This window comes from Bos javanicus, chromosome 12 (assembly GCF_032452875.1).
Source record: "Bos javanicus breed banteng chromosome 12, ARS-OSU_banteng_1.0, whole genome shotgun sequence".
Lineage (NCBI taxonomy): Eukaryota > Metazoa > Chordata > Mammalia > Artiodactyla > Bovidae > Bos > Bos javanicus.
The window spans coordinates 50,620,746-50,640,751 of record NC_083879.1 but is presented as its reverse complement, the minus strand read 5'-3'; the positions used below and the strand labels follow the sequence as shown (position 1 = coordinate 50,640,751).

The 20,006-nt window shown below is 35.4% G+C and overlaps 1 protein-coding gene across 2 annotated transcripts in view; it reads right to left on the bottom strand.

The window, feature by feature from the left end:
* UCHL3 (ubiquitin C-terminal hydrolase L3) overlaps positions 1 to 13,364 on the bottom strand; it is a 41,093-nt gene extending 27,729 nt beyond the window's left edge. The window contains exons 1-5 of one of the 2 annotated variants that reach the window (XM_061435098.1): positions 13,268 to 13,364; positions 9,463 to 9,591; positions 6,814 to 6,970; positions 6,377 to 6,462; positions 4,525 to 4,572 (exon numbers count right to left, since the gene is read on the bottom strand). In XM_061435098.1, the coding sequence (XP_061291082.1) occupies positions 4,525 to 4,572; positions 6,377 to 6,462; positions 6,814 to 6,970; positions 9,463 to 9,537 (366 nt within the window). In that variant the 5' untranslated portion in view covers positions 9,538 to 9,591; positions 13,268 to 13,364. Of the gene's footprint in view, positions 1 to 4,524; positions 4,573 to 6,376; positions 6,463 to 6,813; positions 6,971 to 9,462; positions 9,592 to 13,267 lie in introns of those variants that run through there. The other variant, XM_061435099.1, reaches the window with a different exon arrangement.
* Positions 13,365 to 20,006: the final 6,642 nt, after the last annotated feature.

The following is a 20,006-nucleotide window of genomic DNA, read 5'->3' as shown; positions in this document are numbered from 1 at the left end:
GCCAACCCAATACAAGACACCAGGTATCTCCCTGGAGCTTTAGATTCCACATTCAACTTCTACATAGGTGACCTGTTAAATCACTTTAAACTCAATATGCTGAACACAAAACACACCACTTTTGGTGACTCCCCATTGTTTATAAAATTCAAACCACCCCTTGATCTGGCTTCACTCTACTGTTTAGCTTCATCCTTTGCCATCCATATTTGTTTTTCTGAAAGCCTAGTAAAATAAAATTACTACCTAGTATTTATTGAAGGCCCATTAAATACCAGATACTATTCTAAGTACTTTATATGATTAGTTTATGAATCTGCACAGCAATTCCATAAGGTAGATGCTATTATTTTCATTTTATGTTGAGGAAAGTATCTTGCCTAAGCTATCTACATCCTGTGCTCCTTTAATACTGTGCAATTTTTCATAAATTCCTCTATACACCAAGCATTATCCTGGAGATTCAAGGTAAATATGACAAAGATGATCCATATTCTTATGGGACTCATATTCTAGTAAATATATGGAATAAACAAATAAACAAAAAAGTATTGTAGACTTTAAAATCCCAAGAAGAAAATCAAAAGGATTTTATGACAGAAAATTCACTGAGATGGCCCTACTTAACAGTAATGAAAGAAAGCCTCTCTGAACAATGACTTTTAAGGTGAGACCTAAAGGATGAGAGAGTGTCAACTATGCAAACAGGAAGGTATATCCAGACAAAGACTGGGCCCTTACAAAGCACAAAAATAGTGTTAGGGACTGAATGGTATTCTCCCGAAATTCATATGCTGAAGCCCTAATCCCCACCATGATTTTGCTTGGAGACAGGGCTTTTAAGGAGTGATTAAGGTTAAATGAGGTCATAAGGATGAGATCCTAAGCCTATAGAGCTGGTATCCTTATGAAAAGAGGAAAAGACATTAGAGACTTCTCTCTCCAAGTGCACAAAAAAGAAAAGCCACTTATGGACTCAGTGAAAAGGTACCGTCCACAAGGCAGGAAGAGAGGTCCCACCAGAAACCAACCTTGATGGCACCCTGACATCGAGTTCCAGCCTACGGAACAGTGAGCAAATAAATTTCCGGGACTTCCCTGGTGGTACAGTGGATAAGAATACACCTGCCAACGTAGGGGACAAGATTACAGAGCCACTAAGCCGCAGAGCAACTAAGCCCGAGAGCTGCAACTACTGAAGCCCATGTGCCTAGAGCCTGTGCTTCACAGCAAGAGAAGCCACAGCTAGCTGCAACTAGAGAAAGCCCTCTGGCAGCAACGAAGATCCAGTGCAACCAAAAATTTAAAACACAATAATTTACTAATTTTATTTTATTTTATTTTATTTTAATTTACTAATTTTAAAAAAAGAAAGAAAATAAGCTTGCTAAGTCATCCAAGTCTATGGTATTTTGTTACAGCAGTCCAATCAAACAAATACAAATGGGAAAGACAGAGGTGCTTTGTAGGAACTGACAAAAAAAAACAGCGTACTGGAATATAGAGAGCAATGGAGATAATGAGATGTCAAAGACTCTTACATCCACAGATGGTAGATGAACCAGAAATAAAAGATCATAAAAGCTGTCCCTGGTGCAGGCGTTTTAAGCTGGCTGATACTAAAATTCAGAAATGTATGGTATGGGGTTTTGTTCTCTCAGTGACTGGGAATCACTGACATATAATGACTAGAATATAATAATCTATATTCCACCTTGGAATGCACAAAAGAACCCCTACAATAAAGAACTGAACTCTTCACAAAATGTTAACAGTGCCCTGTTGAGGAATAGTGGCTAATAGTATGTTCGGTTTTCTTAGGGACTACAGAAGACCAAGATTTAGCCTTTTTTGGTAGTTCTTACACCACTAAGGATAGTTTTGAGTTAATTCTGGAGAATTAATAAATATGTGTTGTGCCTATGCACCAGGAATGGTGTTGGGTACTCTGGAGCATACTCAAAGGAATCCAACAACAATTCTAGGTCTAAGGGCCAGAGTCAAGAGATATGACACCACATTTCAGAGCATATAAGGCACCACTGGCTTGAAGATGTATCAATTTATGTACCACTAAAGAAGGTAATATCACCAAGTAAATTATGACATCAATGGTAAGATACACCATAATTTTAGAGCCACTGAAATATGAGAAAATACACATCTTAAATAAATGAAAAAGAATATGAAAATAGCTAAAATGCAAATAGTAAGAGTCATATTAAAAAGCCCATAGAAGGCAAGAAGTTTCAGTCTGGAGAAAAAAATGTGAACATCATCTAAAAGGAGGTGTTAGAAGTCGTAATTTGGATAAAGGCCAAAAAGAAGGCAAGAAAGGGTACTGTAAAGACAACTTTTAAAGTAAACATGTATTAAAGTATTTAATTGCTTTATTACAAATAATGGTTTTCATATTTTATGATAATCTCATGCTGATCTTCATCACATTGCTAATTTTAACACTACAAATTTACAAACAAAAAGGCAAAGCACAGTGAAGATTAAGAACGTGTTCAACATACTATCGTTGTTGTTCTCCAGTCATCCAGTCATGTCTGAGTCTTTGCAACACCATGGGCTGCAGCATGAGATCATATAAAGCAATACAAAAAGCAGAGCGTTCCATTCATTTCCAACCTGGTGCTGAAATCACCTGGACATGCCCTTTGGGTGTGTGCACAAACTCAGTCACAAAGACAATGGGTCAGGGGCCTCCTGGTGGCTCAGTTCCCCCACTTGCTGCAACTAGAGAAAAGCCCGCACAGCCATGAAGACCCGGCACAGCCAAAAATAAATAAAATTAAAAAAATAAAAAGCAACGGTTCACACCTTTGAAAGCAGAACCTGAGAGCAACCAAAAAGGTATTATATAATTATAGGGACATAAATTCCTAGGTTTATGTTTATTTATGTTATTATAAACATTCACAGTTAACAGAGCTATAAAAAACTGAAGTCATATCATAGTATCAAATTGTTTTCTCCTTCAAAAAAATTTTTTTTGAAGATGGTGGGAATATGTATGTTCAATACTCTTAAATCAGTAATTTTAAAGTATTTTTAAAGTATAGAGGCAATGTTATCTTTGTAAATGAAAAAGCATGGTTCCAAGTCACACATGGGGTAAGAAAGAAGAAAGTCTATAATTCTCTGGTGTTAACACTTAAATGTTTTATAAATACACTACATGATTTTAAGTAAATTTTATTCATTTTGACTGAAAAACCTTCTGATAAACCTCCCCCAAGAGTGGGAGAATGAAGTTTGGAAGGAGAGAATGAGGGAAACCCTCAGGAAAAAGAGACCCTTGTGAAAAAAGGGGCAAGAGAAGAAGCAGAAAGGTGACCTAGCTCAATAAATGACTAGCTAACAGAGTAGAGATGGTAAAGTTCATTACACTGCCCAGAACAGACTTCCCAAGTAAAGAGAATATTGCAGTTTTTTGCTAGAAACTGAGCCTGATGCCAGAAACTGAGCCATGATGATGCAGAGTACATTATGAGAAATGCCGGGCTGGATGAAGCACAGGCTGGAATCAAGATTGCTGGGAGAAATGTCAATAACCTCAGATATGCAGATGACACCATCCTTATGGCAGAAAGTGAAGAAGAACTAAAGAGCCTCTTGATGAAAGTGAAAGAAAAGAGTGAAAAAGTTGGCTTAAAACTCAACATTCAGAAACCTAAGATCATGGCATCTAGTTCCATCACTTCATGGCAAACAGATGGGGAAACAATGGCAACAGTGACAGACTTTATTTCTTTGGGCTCCAAAATCACTGCAGATGGTGATTGAAGCCATGAAATTAAAAGATGCTTGCTCCTTGGAAGAAAAGCTATGACCAACCTAGACAGCATATTAAAAAACAGAGACATTACTTTGCTGACAAAGGTCCATCTTATCAAAGCTATGGTTTTTTCAGTACTCATGTACAGATGTGAGAGTTGGACTATAAAGACGGCTGAGTGCCGCAGAATTGATGCTTTGAACTGTGGTGTTGGAGAAGACTGTTGAGAGTCCCTTGGACTGCAAGGAGATCCAACCTGTCCATCCTAAAGGAGATCAGTCCTGGGTGTTCATTGGAGGGACTGATGTTGAAGCTGAAACTCCAATACTTTGGCCACCTGATCCAGAGAGCTGACTCATTTGAAAAGACCCTGATGCTGGGAAAGATTGAAGGCAGGAGGAGAGGGGGACAACAGAGGATGAGATGGTTGGATGGCATCACCGACACAACGGACATGGGTTTGGGTGGATTCTGGGAATTGGTGATGGACAGGGAGGCCTGGCGTGCTACAGTTCATGGGGTCGCAAAGAGTCAGACATGACTGAGCGACTTAACTGAAGTTCATGTTCATGGTTGGTCAACACATATTCTTGGGCTACTTCGTGACTACTTTTACATAAGCAAATGCCCTCAAAGGAAAAAAAAAGTCCAAGCAATTTTCCAAAACTACGTGTCATACAACAATACTGTGATTAAATTCACACGTGGCAATAAAAGTTTTGAAAAATGTGAGATACCTCAGTCTGACCTTCATGGGCACTGGTTTCATGAGTAACTCGAATGGCCTGTAATAAGAATATAAGGTATTAATAGGAAAAAATGATTATATTTTGATTATACTTTTTGGATGAAAACAACAATGCTAAATTTTAACATCTAAAGTTTTGTTAAGAAACAACAGACTGGAGGAGATTTCTGGAACAGTTTAACACTAAATATTTAAGAATGACTTCTGAGTAACCAAATGAATTGCTTTGCTTTCCAACCCACAAATCTCCAAAGCCTCAGGAAACTGAGTATCTGCTTATTTGCAATTGCCAGTGGTAAGTGGGGGTTATTTACATTGTTTAACTGTTAGAACTAACATTTAACACTTTATTCAACTGAGACTAGAATAAAGTAAGCATCTCACAGATAGAGACTGAAAAAGCTTAGCTCATCTTTTTCTCCAGGTTACATGCTATTCTGCAGCTCTAGCTCTATTTACGCTTAATCATGCAGCTTCAGTCAGCACTTTAGAAATGTGGAGCAAAAAGCATGCATTTATCAGAAGCTAGAGATTTCAGGTTCCTGAACTTGAAAAAAAAATGCTCTTATAATATCCACTATTAGCAAAGATGAAGAGAAATGGACAAAGAAGTAAATTACAGGTGAAAGTACAACCTTTATGAGTGGCAATTTGGCAATAATATCAAAGCTTTAAAAAAACATGCAATCTGTTTGATCTATCAATTTCTTTTCTAGTTTATATATTTAATTATAACTCTACTATATAACTAATATTTGCAAAGATTTAGCTACAATGATATACCTTGCAGTATTTTTTAAATGGTGAAAAAAGAGGGGAAAATATTAAACTTCAATAATTTATTAGTTAAATAAAATACTACAAAATGGAAAGCTAGGCAGCCATTAAATGATGATGTCAAATATATACTTACTGGTATGTAATACGTTTGTGATAAGTGAAAAAAGCAAGTTATAAAACAGTATTACAGTGTGATCAAACTTTGTGTATATACTTATATATTCCCTATAAAAAGTATTAATGGTGGCTACCTCTCACTGGTGGGATTACTGGTGACTTTTATGTTGTTTATTTTTATGTAAAATAAAGATGTTTCACAAGATCTGCAGGTTTTTTAAAGAAAAGTAACTTAATCAATGTATATGAGAATGCTAAAACAACATAATCAAATCAATAGATTTACTGGGCTCAAACTCTGCATAACAGATTGTTTTAGCCAAGTAATTTGTACACAATACTGTTTACAGTTTCAAAGAATGTATAATCCACTTAATAATGTCAGTAAAAAGCCTTCAAAAGCAAAATAGATTTCAAATATAATAAATGTAAATACCACTCTAAAATAATTCTATGATATGGTATAATCATTTTAAACTAGACTATGTGGCCTGTGTCTTCACACATGAAAAAATATTACTATACTGATAAAATAGCTAGGAATGTTCTGACATCTGCCATTTAACCTTTGTTTTTTCCATTCATTGGTCTTCAGCCCTGTTCCAAATTCCCAGTGAAAGACACACAGGGTATTGCCAAACACATATTTACCACAGGAAGAGAATGGTAAGGAATGGTCAACTATAAGATATTTTATAAATTTGTAAATCAAACTGCCTTTTTTCTCTCATTCAGCTCTGCACATAGAAGAGAAGTGACAATTTATCAACATTTATGGTTATTTCAGATAATGTTACCTGAAAAGTACAAAAGGCCTTTTTTAATGGATACGACCAAATCCTTAATTGCTCAAAACTGTAGTTTCAAGACAAACTCCCAAACAGAATCTATAATTCCACAGAACTTTGCCCACAAATGAGAGCAAGGCAGAAAAAGGTACCGACGTCATAGTTCTCCAGGTATCTGGCTCGTTCTTCAGGGCTCATTGATGCAGACTCCTCCAGGAATTTTTTCAAGGTTGATCCAGATTCTGAGAATATTAAAGATGATAAAACTGAAAAGGCCAGGTATCTCAAAGAGACTGAGACATGAAAATACTAGAAGCAAGCTAACTATTTTTCAGGTTAAAACCCTTTCATTGGTAAATAAGGAATGTAAGGTAAATGACAGGGCTTACACCTCTGTTTATCAACAATACAGCAGAATCAGAAGGATTAATATTTTCCCTAATAGGAAATATGTACACTCCCATTATAAAAGAAAGAAGGGAGGAAAGCTTTATTTACTACTTTGAAGAAAGAACTAGAGCACCACCTACTGCTCAGTAAGTTAACTTACAACTTACGGAGCAGGAAGACAGCAGTAATGAAAATCTGCTTACCAAAGTGCATCTTGTCTTTATTGTTGGCAATAGCATGGATTAGTCCAATCGTCCCACAGGCATTGCTGATTGTTTGCTTCATGAAATATACTGACGATGTAACATCTTGTCCCTGAGATTTTATCTTTTCCTCTTCTTCTGTTCTGAATACTTCATACTATTAAAAAAAAAAAGGTCTACATGTGAAAAATAATACATTAAGGACTCAAATGTAAATTTGGAAAAACTCTACACATCAGTGGAGATACAGTTAACATGGCATATCTTAATGCAACACTATAAAGCATTTTAAAAAGAATACAATGGATTTACATATTCTGACTCAGAAATCTGCCCATTATTATAGAGTGGTTTTAGGTCAGTATATATTAATATGATTCTCAATTATGTTTTTAAAATATTTATATATGCATTGAAAAGTGATAAAGGATATAAAAAATGTAACAGAGGTTATCTCTGGGCTAAGATATTACTGGAGAATTTTTATTTTCTATTTTTCACATTTCTGTATTGTTACATCATATTAACAAAATTCATACTATATTTATAAGCATATGATATTCATAACATTAACCATTATCGATAACAACTGACAGTAAAAACAATATGGTACAATTAGGTCAAAAGTGTGTGCTCTACATCTGACTGCCTGAACCTACCACCATTGTAAGCTGTGCAACTCCAGCAAGTTATTTTTTCAATTGTAAAAAGCATTAAAAATAATGAGGTTAAAAAATGAGTGGGGACAGAATAAAACGTTGTAAATCAATTATACCTGAAGAAAATGAATTTTTAAAAACTGAGTGAAGAGAAGGAAGAGAGAAGAAAGATAATTTATTGCTTTGATGTTTTCCTGTAATTTTCAGATTCCAATAGCGTAGGGAGGCTTACTATAGCCCACAAGCAACAGGCCACATCTGGCCCACTGCCTGGTTTCACAGATGAAGTTTTAGCTTTGTATTGTCTATGGCTGTCTTTATACTAAAAGGCAAAGTTAAATAGTTATAGCAGAGATTATTAGGCCTGCAAAGTTAAAAATATTTACTAGCTGACCCTTCCCAGAAAAAGTTTGCTGACTCCTGCAATAACAGAAATAAATGATGTCTATTAAAAACCCATAATTAAGGAACTGCTTTTAACAACAAATGCACCTATGCCTTAAAAAATAATTTCTGTCAATGTGCTTCTAAATCAAATTTTAAAATAATATTTTCTGAATAAATTCTGAACCATTAATTCAGGCATATAGTCCAACTGATAAAATCTGAAAGGTTCAAAATAGTAAGGTCTTGTGCTGAAATGTTTATACAATCCTTCAGTTTAGTCTGTTGTTGTTGTTGTCTAATATCAATTCTCCTTGGTGACAAAGCAAAATGAGATTTGATAACTTCTTAAGATTTAATGTTTAAAAAAAAATCCTGAAATGACACAGAGCAGGTATAGGAGAAAAGGAAAAGCAATTATGGCAGACTACAATGAAAACACAGAGTCAAGAGACAACAAAAATATTAATATGAGAGAGAAATGAATTTATAGCTTCTTCGCCTGTGATTCATTGGCTGGTAAGCACTACAATGAAGCATATTTAAAACACTGTAACTGACTTTATTTAAAGCAAAATGAGGTACCCATGACAGTTCCTTTTCTATTAGTATGCTGAAGCCATTCACAACTACATAATCAGTTTCTAAATTAAAACACTTTATAGCTCCTAAAATATCCATAGATATCCTCTGTGACTTTATTATGTCACTTATTATGAGCTGAAAGAGGGATCTACCAAATTGTAAGAGAGACCAAAAAGTGGCAGATGCCACTATATTCTCTACTTATATAAGTAAGTATAAATACTTACTCATTTCTCTCACATCTTCCCAAGCATTTACTTCATTTTTTACAATGCTGAGCTCATCCTATTATCTCGAAGTTTAAAAAGAAAAATCAGAAGGCTATAGTCTCAAAGTCATTTTAAAATGAGCTTAAAATTCCTGGCTCCATAATACCAACATCTACATGATTATCATTCTAGAACAAAGGCTGAAATAGAGAGATCTGAATTTGGATACAGAGATCTAAGAATAGCTATTTAGAATTCCCAAAACATTCTAAATCTGCCGATTAAACTGTATTTTAAGCTTAAAGATTTCCACCCAAATCAAGTTTTTTCTGAAAATAATGTAACCCATGTCATTAGTTATACTTACTTCCTTAAAACAAAGATTTGTTTATATGTATGTGTGTGTTTAAAAATTTTACATATTTTATATACAAATTTTCACTAATTTGAATAGATATTCTGTATTCATATATTTTCTAAGACAGATTTAAGATTATCCATTTCTAAAGTATATACATCAAAATGTGATTAAATGTCACATCAAAACAGGTGAGGCATATTAACCATATTAAAAAAAAAACAAAAAAAACTATCCAAGTTTAAAAGACTGACCCAGGGCTTCTCTGTCAATCTACAAATCAAAATCTAAATACATCTCTTTAATGAAATTAGATTTTTAAGATGTTCCCACTCCTAGATTTCCTCATTTTATGCAAGAATAGAGTTATTTGTTCTTAAAGAAGAACACAGATTTAACTCAACATTGAAAAAGAACTCTGCATTTCCCAGAAACTCTCTTACTTAACAATTACCTTTTCTGTAATAGGGAAGAGAAGTAACACTGCACACACTGGTCTTGGAACCATGCTGAGGAGTTCAGGATCCATTCCATATACATCAACAAACTGCCAGTTAGGATGCAGACCTAATTGTTTGAGAAACTGGGAAAAGAGGAAAAAAATAGGGAAAGTTTTTTTAAAAAACAGGGAAATAACCAATGTGTATATACTATGTATCTGATATACAAAAGGGAATGGAAGGTACAAATATTACTGATGTTCAATAAGAATAAAGTAAGCAGATTCTTCATGAATTATGTGAGAAGAGAGCAATTTATTCATTCACTTAACAAACATTTAAAATTTATAACATATTAAGCAAAACTCCTTGCCCCCACCCACAAAATCCATTACTTTGGGACTGAACAGCCAGGACTTCACCAAACATATACAACGTGGCTTGGCTGATATCTTAAAACTCATTCTCAACATTTGATTTTTAAGGAAATGCGTCTAAGTTCTAGTATATAAAGACTTATTTTAGTAGTAAATCAGCATAGTTTATTCTAATTATAAAAAATTATGCCTGAGTTTTAAAGACAAATGTTAGATCGATATCATAAGTTTTATCAGTGAGCAAAAGAGTATATAAAGCCAAAAAAGTCCAAGTGAATTGTGTGAATACCAGAAAGTGCTTGATATAAAGTCACCTACTGGCTCTCTGACTCCCAGTACACAATGACACCTACTCAACTTCACCGTCTCGCTTACATTTGATAAAACAACTGTAACAAAAGAGGAGTGGTTTCTTGACTCTTGGAGAATTCACAGGGAAATAAAATATCAGACCCTAATCTACTGCATAGAGAAAAAGAACATAATAATGAGAACAAAGTCAATTTCACAATAAACTCATATGTCTGTATGGAATGAAATTGGTGATTTTAAAAAGTGCACCATCACAAAATAAATTTTACATGACAGAAATAAAGGAGCAGAGGAAATAAGAAATGTATTAAAAATGCATCATTACACCTTACCTCAAGAATACATTATAGTATCTACTGGTTTAACATTATGTGAAATTTAAAAATAAAAAAGTGCCTTGGGTATTTCTCCTTGAAGAACAATCACAGGTACTTAGATGATAATGAGACTTTGCAAAACCAATGGAAGCCATGCATTATTACATGAACAGTGTTAGTCATCTCACAGTCAGGTTCTCCAAGAAACGACTTTCCTGATGAAAGGATGACCACTGTCCACATCCCTCCATCTCTTGGCTTGTAGAAGAAACACTAATTAGAAACACTAACCACATTAATGATAACATGGTTGGTCAAAAATAATGTCCTTGATACGTTTAATAAGAAACATACTGAATTTAAAAACTTCTCTTGGCAGAATGTGCTCAACATCCATGGATTCATTAACATGCTCTGCAACAGTCTGGGGCCAGAAAAATCAACAGACTCCTCTAGCTAATTCTTCATCTGATTCTTATTCATGATTCCAGACTTTAATAAAGTTCAACAAAGTATTCCAAACTACTTCCTCTCCCTTCTCCACTGTCTCTGAAATTCTTAGTCTTTGCTCTCCTCAATATTCCATTCTATCGAGAAACCAAAAAAGGACTAAAATTGACTGCAGAGCCCAGAGAATGAACTATGTCTTATTCATCTTTTTAATCTCATACCACAGACACTCAAGTTATATTTATGGAACCAGCAACAAATTTGCTGAATTTGTTGAAAACTCTATCTCCATTTTAATCTAGTCATTTCTATGTCTGCATATGTCTGTTAAGCTGTGTTAATAATGAATATTTAACATATATTTGGTTTCATTTGTGCCAAGTTAAAGAGGTAGGAAAGATACATTTGGCTTCTAATCTGAAACCAGGCATTTATTTTATCAGCGCCACACACTCCAGATACCAAATACTGCCTGCACAGAACTGACAGCTCTAAAAAGCACACTGTCAAGGAAAAGTATCGTAAACCCTCATAAGATAATTTAAATTTATTGGTTAATTTTATGTAACCCCAAGTCATATTGCTACAAAGTTATAAAACAAAATGTACATGTAAGACAGTAAATTTTCACATCTGTGCTGTAAACAGAAAGTAACAGTTAAACATTTTAGTGAAAAAAACCTGGACAAAACTGGCAAATTACCTTGAAGTTGTAAACTTATTCCATGCCAGCCAAAGCTAAAGAGTATAAATATTACCAAGCTCCAAAGGCGGCAGGTTGTAGTGAGAATGCTAAGTACTGGACTGAGGACACATTAATGATTAAATTAAATATATGAAAATGATTAAAATTTAACTGGAATCATACTTCTCCTTAACTTTTTACTCATAGTTAATCAAATAAGATTGATAAACAGAAGTTCAATTTAATTAATATACATGAAGTACATCAATGCAACCTTTGTTGCAGATACTGTTATGAGTCAGACTCGCCCAGGAAGTCATCACAAGCACAGAAAGAATGCTGTGCTGTCCTTAGTCGCTCAGTCGTGTCCGACTCTTTGCAACCCCATGGGCTGTAGCCAACCCAAGAATACTGGAGCGGGCTGCTATGCCCTCCTCCAGGGGATCGTCCCAACCCAGGGATGGAACCCAGGTCTCCCGCACTGCAGGCAGATTCTTCAACGTCTGAGCCACCAGGAAAGCCCAACAAAAAGAATAAAAGCAGCTGTTTACAGTAACTACCTCTGGGCAGTGGAAAAAAAGTGAGGAAAAAGGCTTTCAACTTTAACCTCTCACTTTTTAAATAACAGAGGTATTCTACTTTTATTATCAAAAGAAAAAAAAGAACCTACCTGCAGTGTGATAATCAAAAACAGAGAAAGATTAAAAAGAAATTCTCTAAATTAGTAAATATTAACAGCAACTAGTGTGGACAGATTCAACAAATTTGTTGCTGGTTCCATAAATATAACTTGAGTGTCTGTGGTATGAGATTAAAAAGATGAATAAGATGAACGCAACTTTTTATTTTCCAGTATTTTCAAAAAATGTCATTTTTCCAATGACTAGTTTTCCAAACTAGTTGGATGTAGTTTCTAAGATAAAATCTACAGAACTGATACACATGTATCTTCTTTAAATTTACAAAACTGAGAGAAAACAAAATACCAGTAGTAAAACTACTCCAAAAAACTCTCTTCAGACTACTCACAAAGTATTCCACAAGCTACAGGCACTTGCACAGACCTCTGTACACAATTATTAATAGAAAACATCCTGTTTGTATCAAGTATAATAAAGGGATTTATAACCGCTAACAGTCTTCTGGACTAATGTTATTATGTTTAAACTAATGTTTAAACACTGGATAATAAAATAACTAAAATTCTGACTGATTAGCTCACTAAATCTTCATAATGCCACTAATGTTTGGCTTATCAAGAAAAATAATTAATAACATAGATTATGTGCCCCCAAAAGATCTTGGTTAACTCATTCTTTTTAGTCTTTGGGCCAAAGAGAGTATTTCCACTAGATGCAGAGTTCTTTAAATTATGTGTCAACATTTTTAGAGAGTATCCTGTAACAGAAACTATGCTAGGAGCTTTAATGCACTTCACTTTTACCGCAACTGGCAAAAGAAGTTTCATTACATCCTTTCACCAATGAGAAAACTGAGCCTGGGAGATTCTGTGACTTTGCAAGGTCATGTTGCCAGGACTGCCACACACAGCTCTGGACGCTCTGGTACTTATTTACCCGTCTCTCACGCCTTGAAGTATCTTTTTGTACTTGGTTCTCTAACCACAGCCAAAATGAACTCTCCTCCAGTTCTCAAAGGGTTGACAACCACCGCTTACCTTGTTTTTGCACGTGAACTGGACTTCTATCGGAAAAACTGTTAGCCTCTCCTTGTCATTTTTAATGAATTCCTCCTTATTCTTTAGGTGACAGGTTAGCAAAAACTCTGATTACATATATGTAAAAAAGAGAGAAAAATTAAATCTACCTTCCTTTAAAATCTGTTCTAAAGCCACTTGCTCTGATCTCTAATGGGCAGTTCAGAACAGCAATATATTCTGCCTCACTACTAATTTACTAATCCTTTGGGTTATGACAGAAATTATACTTATCCAGTAATTGTGTGATACCACCACTAGTAAAAATATACTAGTAGTAACTGCTGGATGTTACTAGGACTAGGAAAATAACCAAGAGTTAAATGAGAAAACAATGGTTCCTAAAGTCTGGAAATGAGTAAAATGAATTTTAATAGGTATTCAATAAACAAAGAATAATAAAATTATTTAAGTACGGACTGGGGAAAGAGTAAAAACATTTTATGTAGGGACTCGAAAAAAGGGGGGTTTAAGTTTACGTCACTGCAGGCTCAATACAGAGTGACTACACAACTGTCAAAATAATGATGCAATGCTGATCTGCTTTAAAAGTTGGATTACTCAGGATAATGTAGTAATCCACTATTTCAACACAGACTATGCAGAGTGAAATATGAATCAGCTCTGAGAGGCCTATTTTATGAAGGATGACGACAAACAGGAAGCAGGCTCAAGGAAAGGTGACCAGGAATAATAAGTTTTTGGAAGACATCACAGCTAGAGAATCTGGGCATGTTCTGAGAAGACTTATAATAATCCTTTTCCCCAAATATTTTCAGTAATATCACAAAGGAGCAATTAGATTTACTCTGCATGATTTCAATGGGAGGATGACAGACAACTGGAGGAAGTTACAGAAGAGCAGATTTTGTTTCAATATAAAGAAATATAAATATAATTCTCCTAGTTATGTATTATACATTATTCTCATTATAATAAAAAAGACTAAACCACTTTAAGAGATAGAATACTGTCACTGAAATATTCAAGCAAAAGATTCATGACCACATTAAAGGTAATCTTAAGAAAGATTTTCTGGAGCACAAAAGCAGCTATATAAGATTTAGTCATTCTTCCACCCAATAACTATTTGTTGAGAGCCCTTTATGGGCCACACACCACTCTCAGTTCTTCAGACATGTCCTTTCTCTCACAGAATTTACATGCTAGGGGTGGGATACATACAATAAACAAGCAGACACAAAAACAAGATAATTTCACAAGGTGATTAAGTATTATGAAGAAAATAAAACAAGAGATGACATCAGTGGAGACTCAGGGTGGATGGTGGGAGGAGGAAGGGACATAACCTGAATAATCAGGAAAGACTTATTGAGGAGGTAACTTTAATATACAAACAACAAGAAAGAATCAGCCATGAAATAACTAAGATCGTAATGATTCAAGCAAAGGATGAGCTATACAAAGACTGAAGCAGTAACAGGCTCAGCACTCAAAGGCTGCAGCCCAGCAAAAGTGGGAGACAGGTGGATAATACCTCCCCATCAAGTCAGAGTAAGCAGCCTGAATGTATTCTAAGGACAAGCAGTGGAAGGCTGTTTTGTGTTTTGAGTGTTTTAGGTAGGGAAACACAAGTTGTGACTTGCATTTTTATAAAATCTCCTTGGGTAAACACTGGGAACAGATTTTAGGGTGGCATATGGAGAAGCAGAAAAACTAGTTAGGAAGATATTGCATTGTTCAGACTAAGGATCACAGTGGCTTGGGATGCAGCAGTAGAAATGAACAGAATGGGCAGATTTGGGATAGATTCTGAAAAAAGTCTACCAGAACTGCAGATCATTGGATCTGAAAGATTATGAAAAAAGAAAAATTCATTTAATCCTTACAATTTTGCAAGATCAGGAGAGGTGGTGATAAACTAGGGCTTCCCAGGTGGCGCCAGTGGTGAAACACCCACCTGCCAGTGCAGGAGAGACCCAGGCTCCATCCCCAGGTCAGGAAGTTCCCCTGGAGAAGACATAAAGACTACCCACCCCAGTATTCTTGGGCTTCCCTGGTGGCTCAGATCGTAAAGAATCCACCTGCAATGCTGGAGACCTGGGTTCGATCTCCGGTTTGGGAAGATCCCCTGGAGGAGGGCATGGCAACCCACTCCAGTATTCTTGCCTGGAGAACTCCATGCACAGAGGAGCCTGGCTACAGTCCACAGGGTTGCAAAGAACTGGACACGACTGAAGCGATTTAGCACCCATGAGAATCTAAGAAACTGAGGTACAAAGAGGTTAGATAACTCCTCATGATCTTAGAGCAGAGATTCAAACCAAAGAAATTAAAATCAATACATGAATGGCCTCTCTAAATTAGTATAGCGGTGAAGAACAATCGATGACATTGACTTGAGCACTGGATAAATGGCACTACCCTGAAAAGACTGGGGAAGCAGATTTGGAGGAGAGATGAGAGAATGTAAATCCAGATTTCTTTTTCAGCCATGTTGAGATCAGTTCAGTTCAGTTCAGTTGCTCAGTCATGTCCGACTCTGCGACCCCATGAATCGCAGCACGCGAGGCCTCCCTGTCCATCACCATCTCTCAGAGTTCACTCAAACTCACGTCCATCAAGTCAGTGATGACATCCAGCCATCTCATTCTCTGTCGTCCCCTTTTCCTCCTGCCCCCAATCCCTTCCAGTATCAGAGTCTTTTCCAACGAGTCAACTCTTTGCATGAGGTGGCCAAAGTACTGGAGTTTCAGCTTTAGCATCATTCCTTCCGATACCTATATCTAAATGGAGATATCAAAGTGGTGGCTGAATATATTAGTTTCCAATTCTGTACAGAAGTCAGGACTTGGGAGGAACACGGGATCAAACATGTGACAGCTGATGATATTAATGCTCTACAACAGAAAAGATTAGCAATCTAGACAAGGCTCTGAGGAATTGGAAGGGAGATGATCCAGCAATGGCAAATCTAGGAAGCAGTCAGAGAAATAGGAGGCAAGCAGAATTATCACAGAAGCCAATGGAGTGGGTACTCTACCAAGTGTTGCTGAGAGATCGAGAAAGTGGTGAGAGAAAAGTGAATGCTGGATCTGACAAAGTGGTGATCAGTAAACTTGAGAAAAGTAGTTATTGTGAAATGGTGAAGATAGGAGTGAATACAGGAAAAATATGCAGATAAAAGCAGCAAGAGCATCTGTGGACAATTTTTTTGTGGAAATTTTACAAAGAAGGGAAACAGAAAGGAGATAGTAGCTAGAGGAGGACAGGGTAACAAGTATGTTTTTCCCAAGAAGGGAAACCCCAACTAACAAATGTTTGCACGTTCATGGCAACTATCCGGCACATGACTTCTAATTCTCTTTCCAACACTAAGCAACTAAACTAAATACAATAATAAAGTAAATTTCTTTTCCTTCAACCTCTTATTGGGCTTCCTTGGGGGTTCAGCTGGTAAACAATCTGCCTGCAATGCAGGAAACCTGGGTTCGATCCCTGGGTTTGGAAGATCCCCTGGAGAAGGGAAAGGCTACTCACTCCAGTATTCTGGCCTGGAGAATTCCATAGACTGTATAATCCATGGGGTTGCAAAGAGTCAGACACAACTGAATGACTTTCACTTTCTTTCACTTTTGGCCTCTTCAATAAAATCCACAATTAGGAATATTTCTAGGAAATTGTCCTATCAGAAATCAATGGGTCTAAAACACAACAATATTCAAAATTATAAACTGTGGCCATGTAATACTCAAATCACAAAACATAATCAAGATAAAAATCTAGTGTGATCAAAAAAATAAATGCTATGATTGTCCATAGCACAGAATTGTCTTTGTAAAAAATGTTATAATTCCTGATGTTTAATTACTTGTAACTTTACACTGGCCTCAAGCTATCAGTTCTGTAAATGCATATATAAACAGAATAGAGCTTACGTTTTTTAAATGATTTTCTTTCTGTCATTGAACTGATTTTATTCTAGGTAAGTTCTACCTAGAGTAAGACAAAATATCCTGAGAAGAGATTGACAGCACAGTAAGCAATAAAAGAAATTACTACTTACCACACCTACCAAGACATGTGGTTACCAATTAATGTGCAACAGTTAATAATGATCTTCATATAGTTGACATGTGTTAATCATTCTTATACAAACTAGTCAACATTAAACAGTGTCTGCTGACACTGAGTACAATGCAACCACCAAATGGTAACAGAGTGAAACCAAGGTAAGTAAAAGGCTAGGGTTCCATTAAACTGAGGAAATAAGAAAAGGTGGGGATGGATATGGTTGTTGGGATTAATCTGTGGCTGTGAGCTAATTCAATTTCTATTCATTTTTAGATTCTCAGTTCTGCCACTAACACAAAGAGAATAAAGAAACAACTACAAAAATTTTGGTTAAAACTAATCAATTTTTAGATACTTATCCATTCTCCCACTAAATGTGCATTACTTCTTTAAATAATAAATTTAAAACAAACGTAATCACACCAAAGCATGCCAGAAATTGTACTATCATATACTAATAATATCTTTCTCTGTTTATGTCACTCAGAATGGCCTCCTGTCACCATTCAGGGAAAATGTTTTCCCTGATGGTCTTCATCACAGTACCATTAATTTTCTCCACTGCACTTATAACAATCGCTGTTTTCTTTCTTTTTTCTTTTTAATTACTTGTTTATTGTCTGTCTTCCCAAAGGACTGAAAAGCAGAAAACCATAAATGTTTTCATCACCAAATATAACCAGCTCCTGCTCAGATACCTGGTATTCCAAAAGGTGTCCCCCAAATATTATTTAATTGATGTGAATAAGTGAATGGGTTTCATAGTCTACCAAGTTCTAAGTTTCCAATTATAAAAGCTTCCATCTTATTAAGGTAACAATATTGTCTAAAAATGATTGTTTTTAAGTCTGTTGATAGTTAATAGTGAGCCAGCTTTACAATACCAGAATAAACAGTTCTTAGGATATACTATCCTTTTTATATATTGCTGCATTCTCTTTGCAAATATTTGGTAGAGGATTTCTACATCCATGCTCATGAGGGATATTAGTCTGCAGTTTTTCTTATTATAGCTTGCCTGGGAATGCTGGCCACAAAATGAGTTGGGAAGTGGCCCCCCTCTTCTATGTTTTTGTAGGACTGGTATTATTTCTTCCTTAAACGATAATCTCAAAAGACACAGAAAAGCCATTTGAGAAAATTCAACATTGATCCATGATAAAAAATCTCAGCAAACTCAGAACAGAAGGGAAATTCCTTAACATGATAAAAAAAATATCTACTAAACCCCTACAACTAACATACCTAAAGACAAAAGATCAAATGCTTTTGCTCTAAGATCCTGAACAAGACAAGGGTGTCCTCTCTCTCTCCATTCTACTCAATTTTGTACTGAAGGTCCTAAACAGTGCAATAAGAATGAATAAAAGGCATTCAGACTGAAAAGGGAAAAATAAAACAGTCTAATCACAGAGAATATGACTGTCTATTTAGAAAATCCCAAAGCATCTACCAAAAACAGCCACTAAAGTAAGTGAATTTAGCACAGCAGTAGGCTACAAAGCGAATATGCAAAAATAAATTCTATTTCTCTATACAGCAATAGACAACCGGAAAATAAAATTTTAAAACAGTATCATTTACAGTAGTGTCAAAAAGTCATTAAATACTTAGGTATAAACAAACAAAAAGTGCAAGACCAACATGCTAAAACAACAGACTACTTTTGAAAGAAATCAAAGACTCAAACAAATGATGCGATGCACTATCTTCATGAAATGCAAGACTCGATACTGTTAAGATGTTAATTTTCTCCAAAATGTACCTACAGACTTAAACATTCACCATCAAAATCACAGCAGAATTTTTTGTATAAATTTCTTAATTTACACAAATCTTTCCATCAGCTTTTCAGCTGATTCTAAAATTTATATTGAAAGACAAAGAAGCTAAAACATCCTAAACAATTTTGAAAAGGAGTGAAGTTTGAGAATTCATACTATGTATTTTCAAGACTTACTATAAAACTACAATAATGCAAACAGACACATAGATCAATAGAACAGAACAGGGTCCAGATATATGGCAAATTTATTTTTCACTAAAGCTACAGAAAAATTGAGGGATTAGGTCTGAAAGAAATATGCTTCTTTCCTATGGCACTAAATCAGAAGTTGGAAATACTAACTTCTTTGGCCTCAAGATTTTTCTTAACAAAAGCATCAAAATGTTGTAGGGGGGAAATGAACAACAAACGCCAAAGCGGGTAAAACAAAAGAAAATTAACACTTATTGGAAACGCCACCTTAATAATAACAAAAGATATATGCTGTGTTCCAAGCTTTGTACATTTCTAGATTAGTAAATAAACAAAAGTTGAGGGACGAATGATCATTTCAAAAATGCAAAATAAAGCTGAATTAAAAAATAAAGGGTTTGTTGACCACCCTGGGATAAAGCATTCTATCTGCTTTCTTTATATAAGGAATTTTCTACAACCTTTCAAAACCAAAAACTAACAAAGTACCAAAAATAATGAATCATTATTCCTTGGTGATGAATAGGAAAGTTAAGGAGGTGGAAAACTGTAGCATATGATAAAATAAGGAAGCAGTTAAAAGTAAACCTGCCGTTGAGAATGAAAAAGAGGATAAGACAAAATACACCTGAGCAAAGAAAAAGTTTATATCTGGTAGTACTTATTGTCCTTTTAATCGAGTGCCTG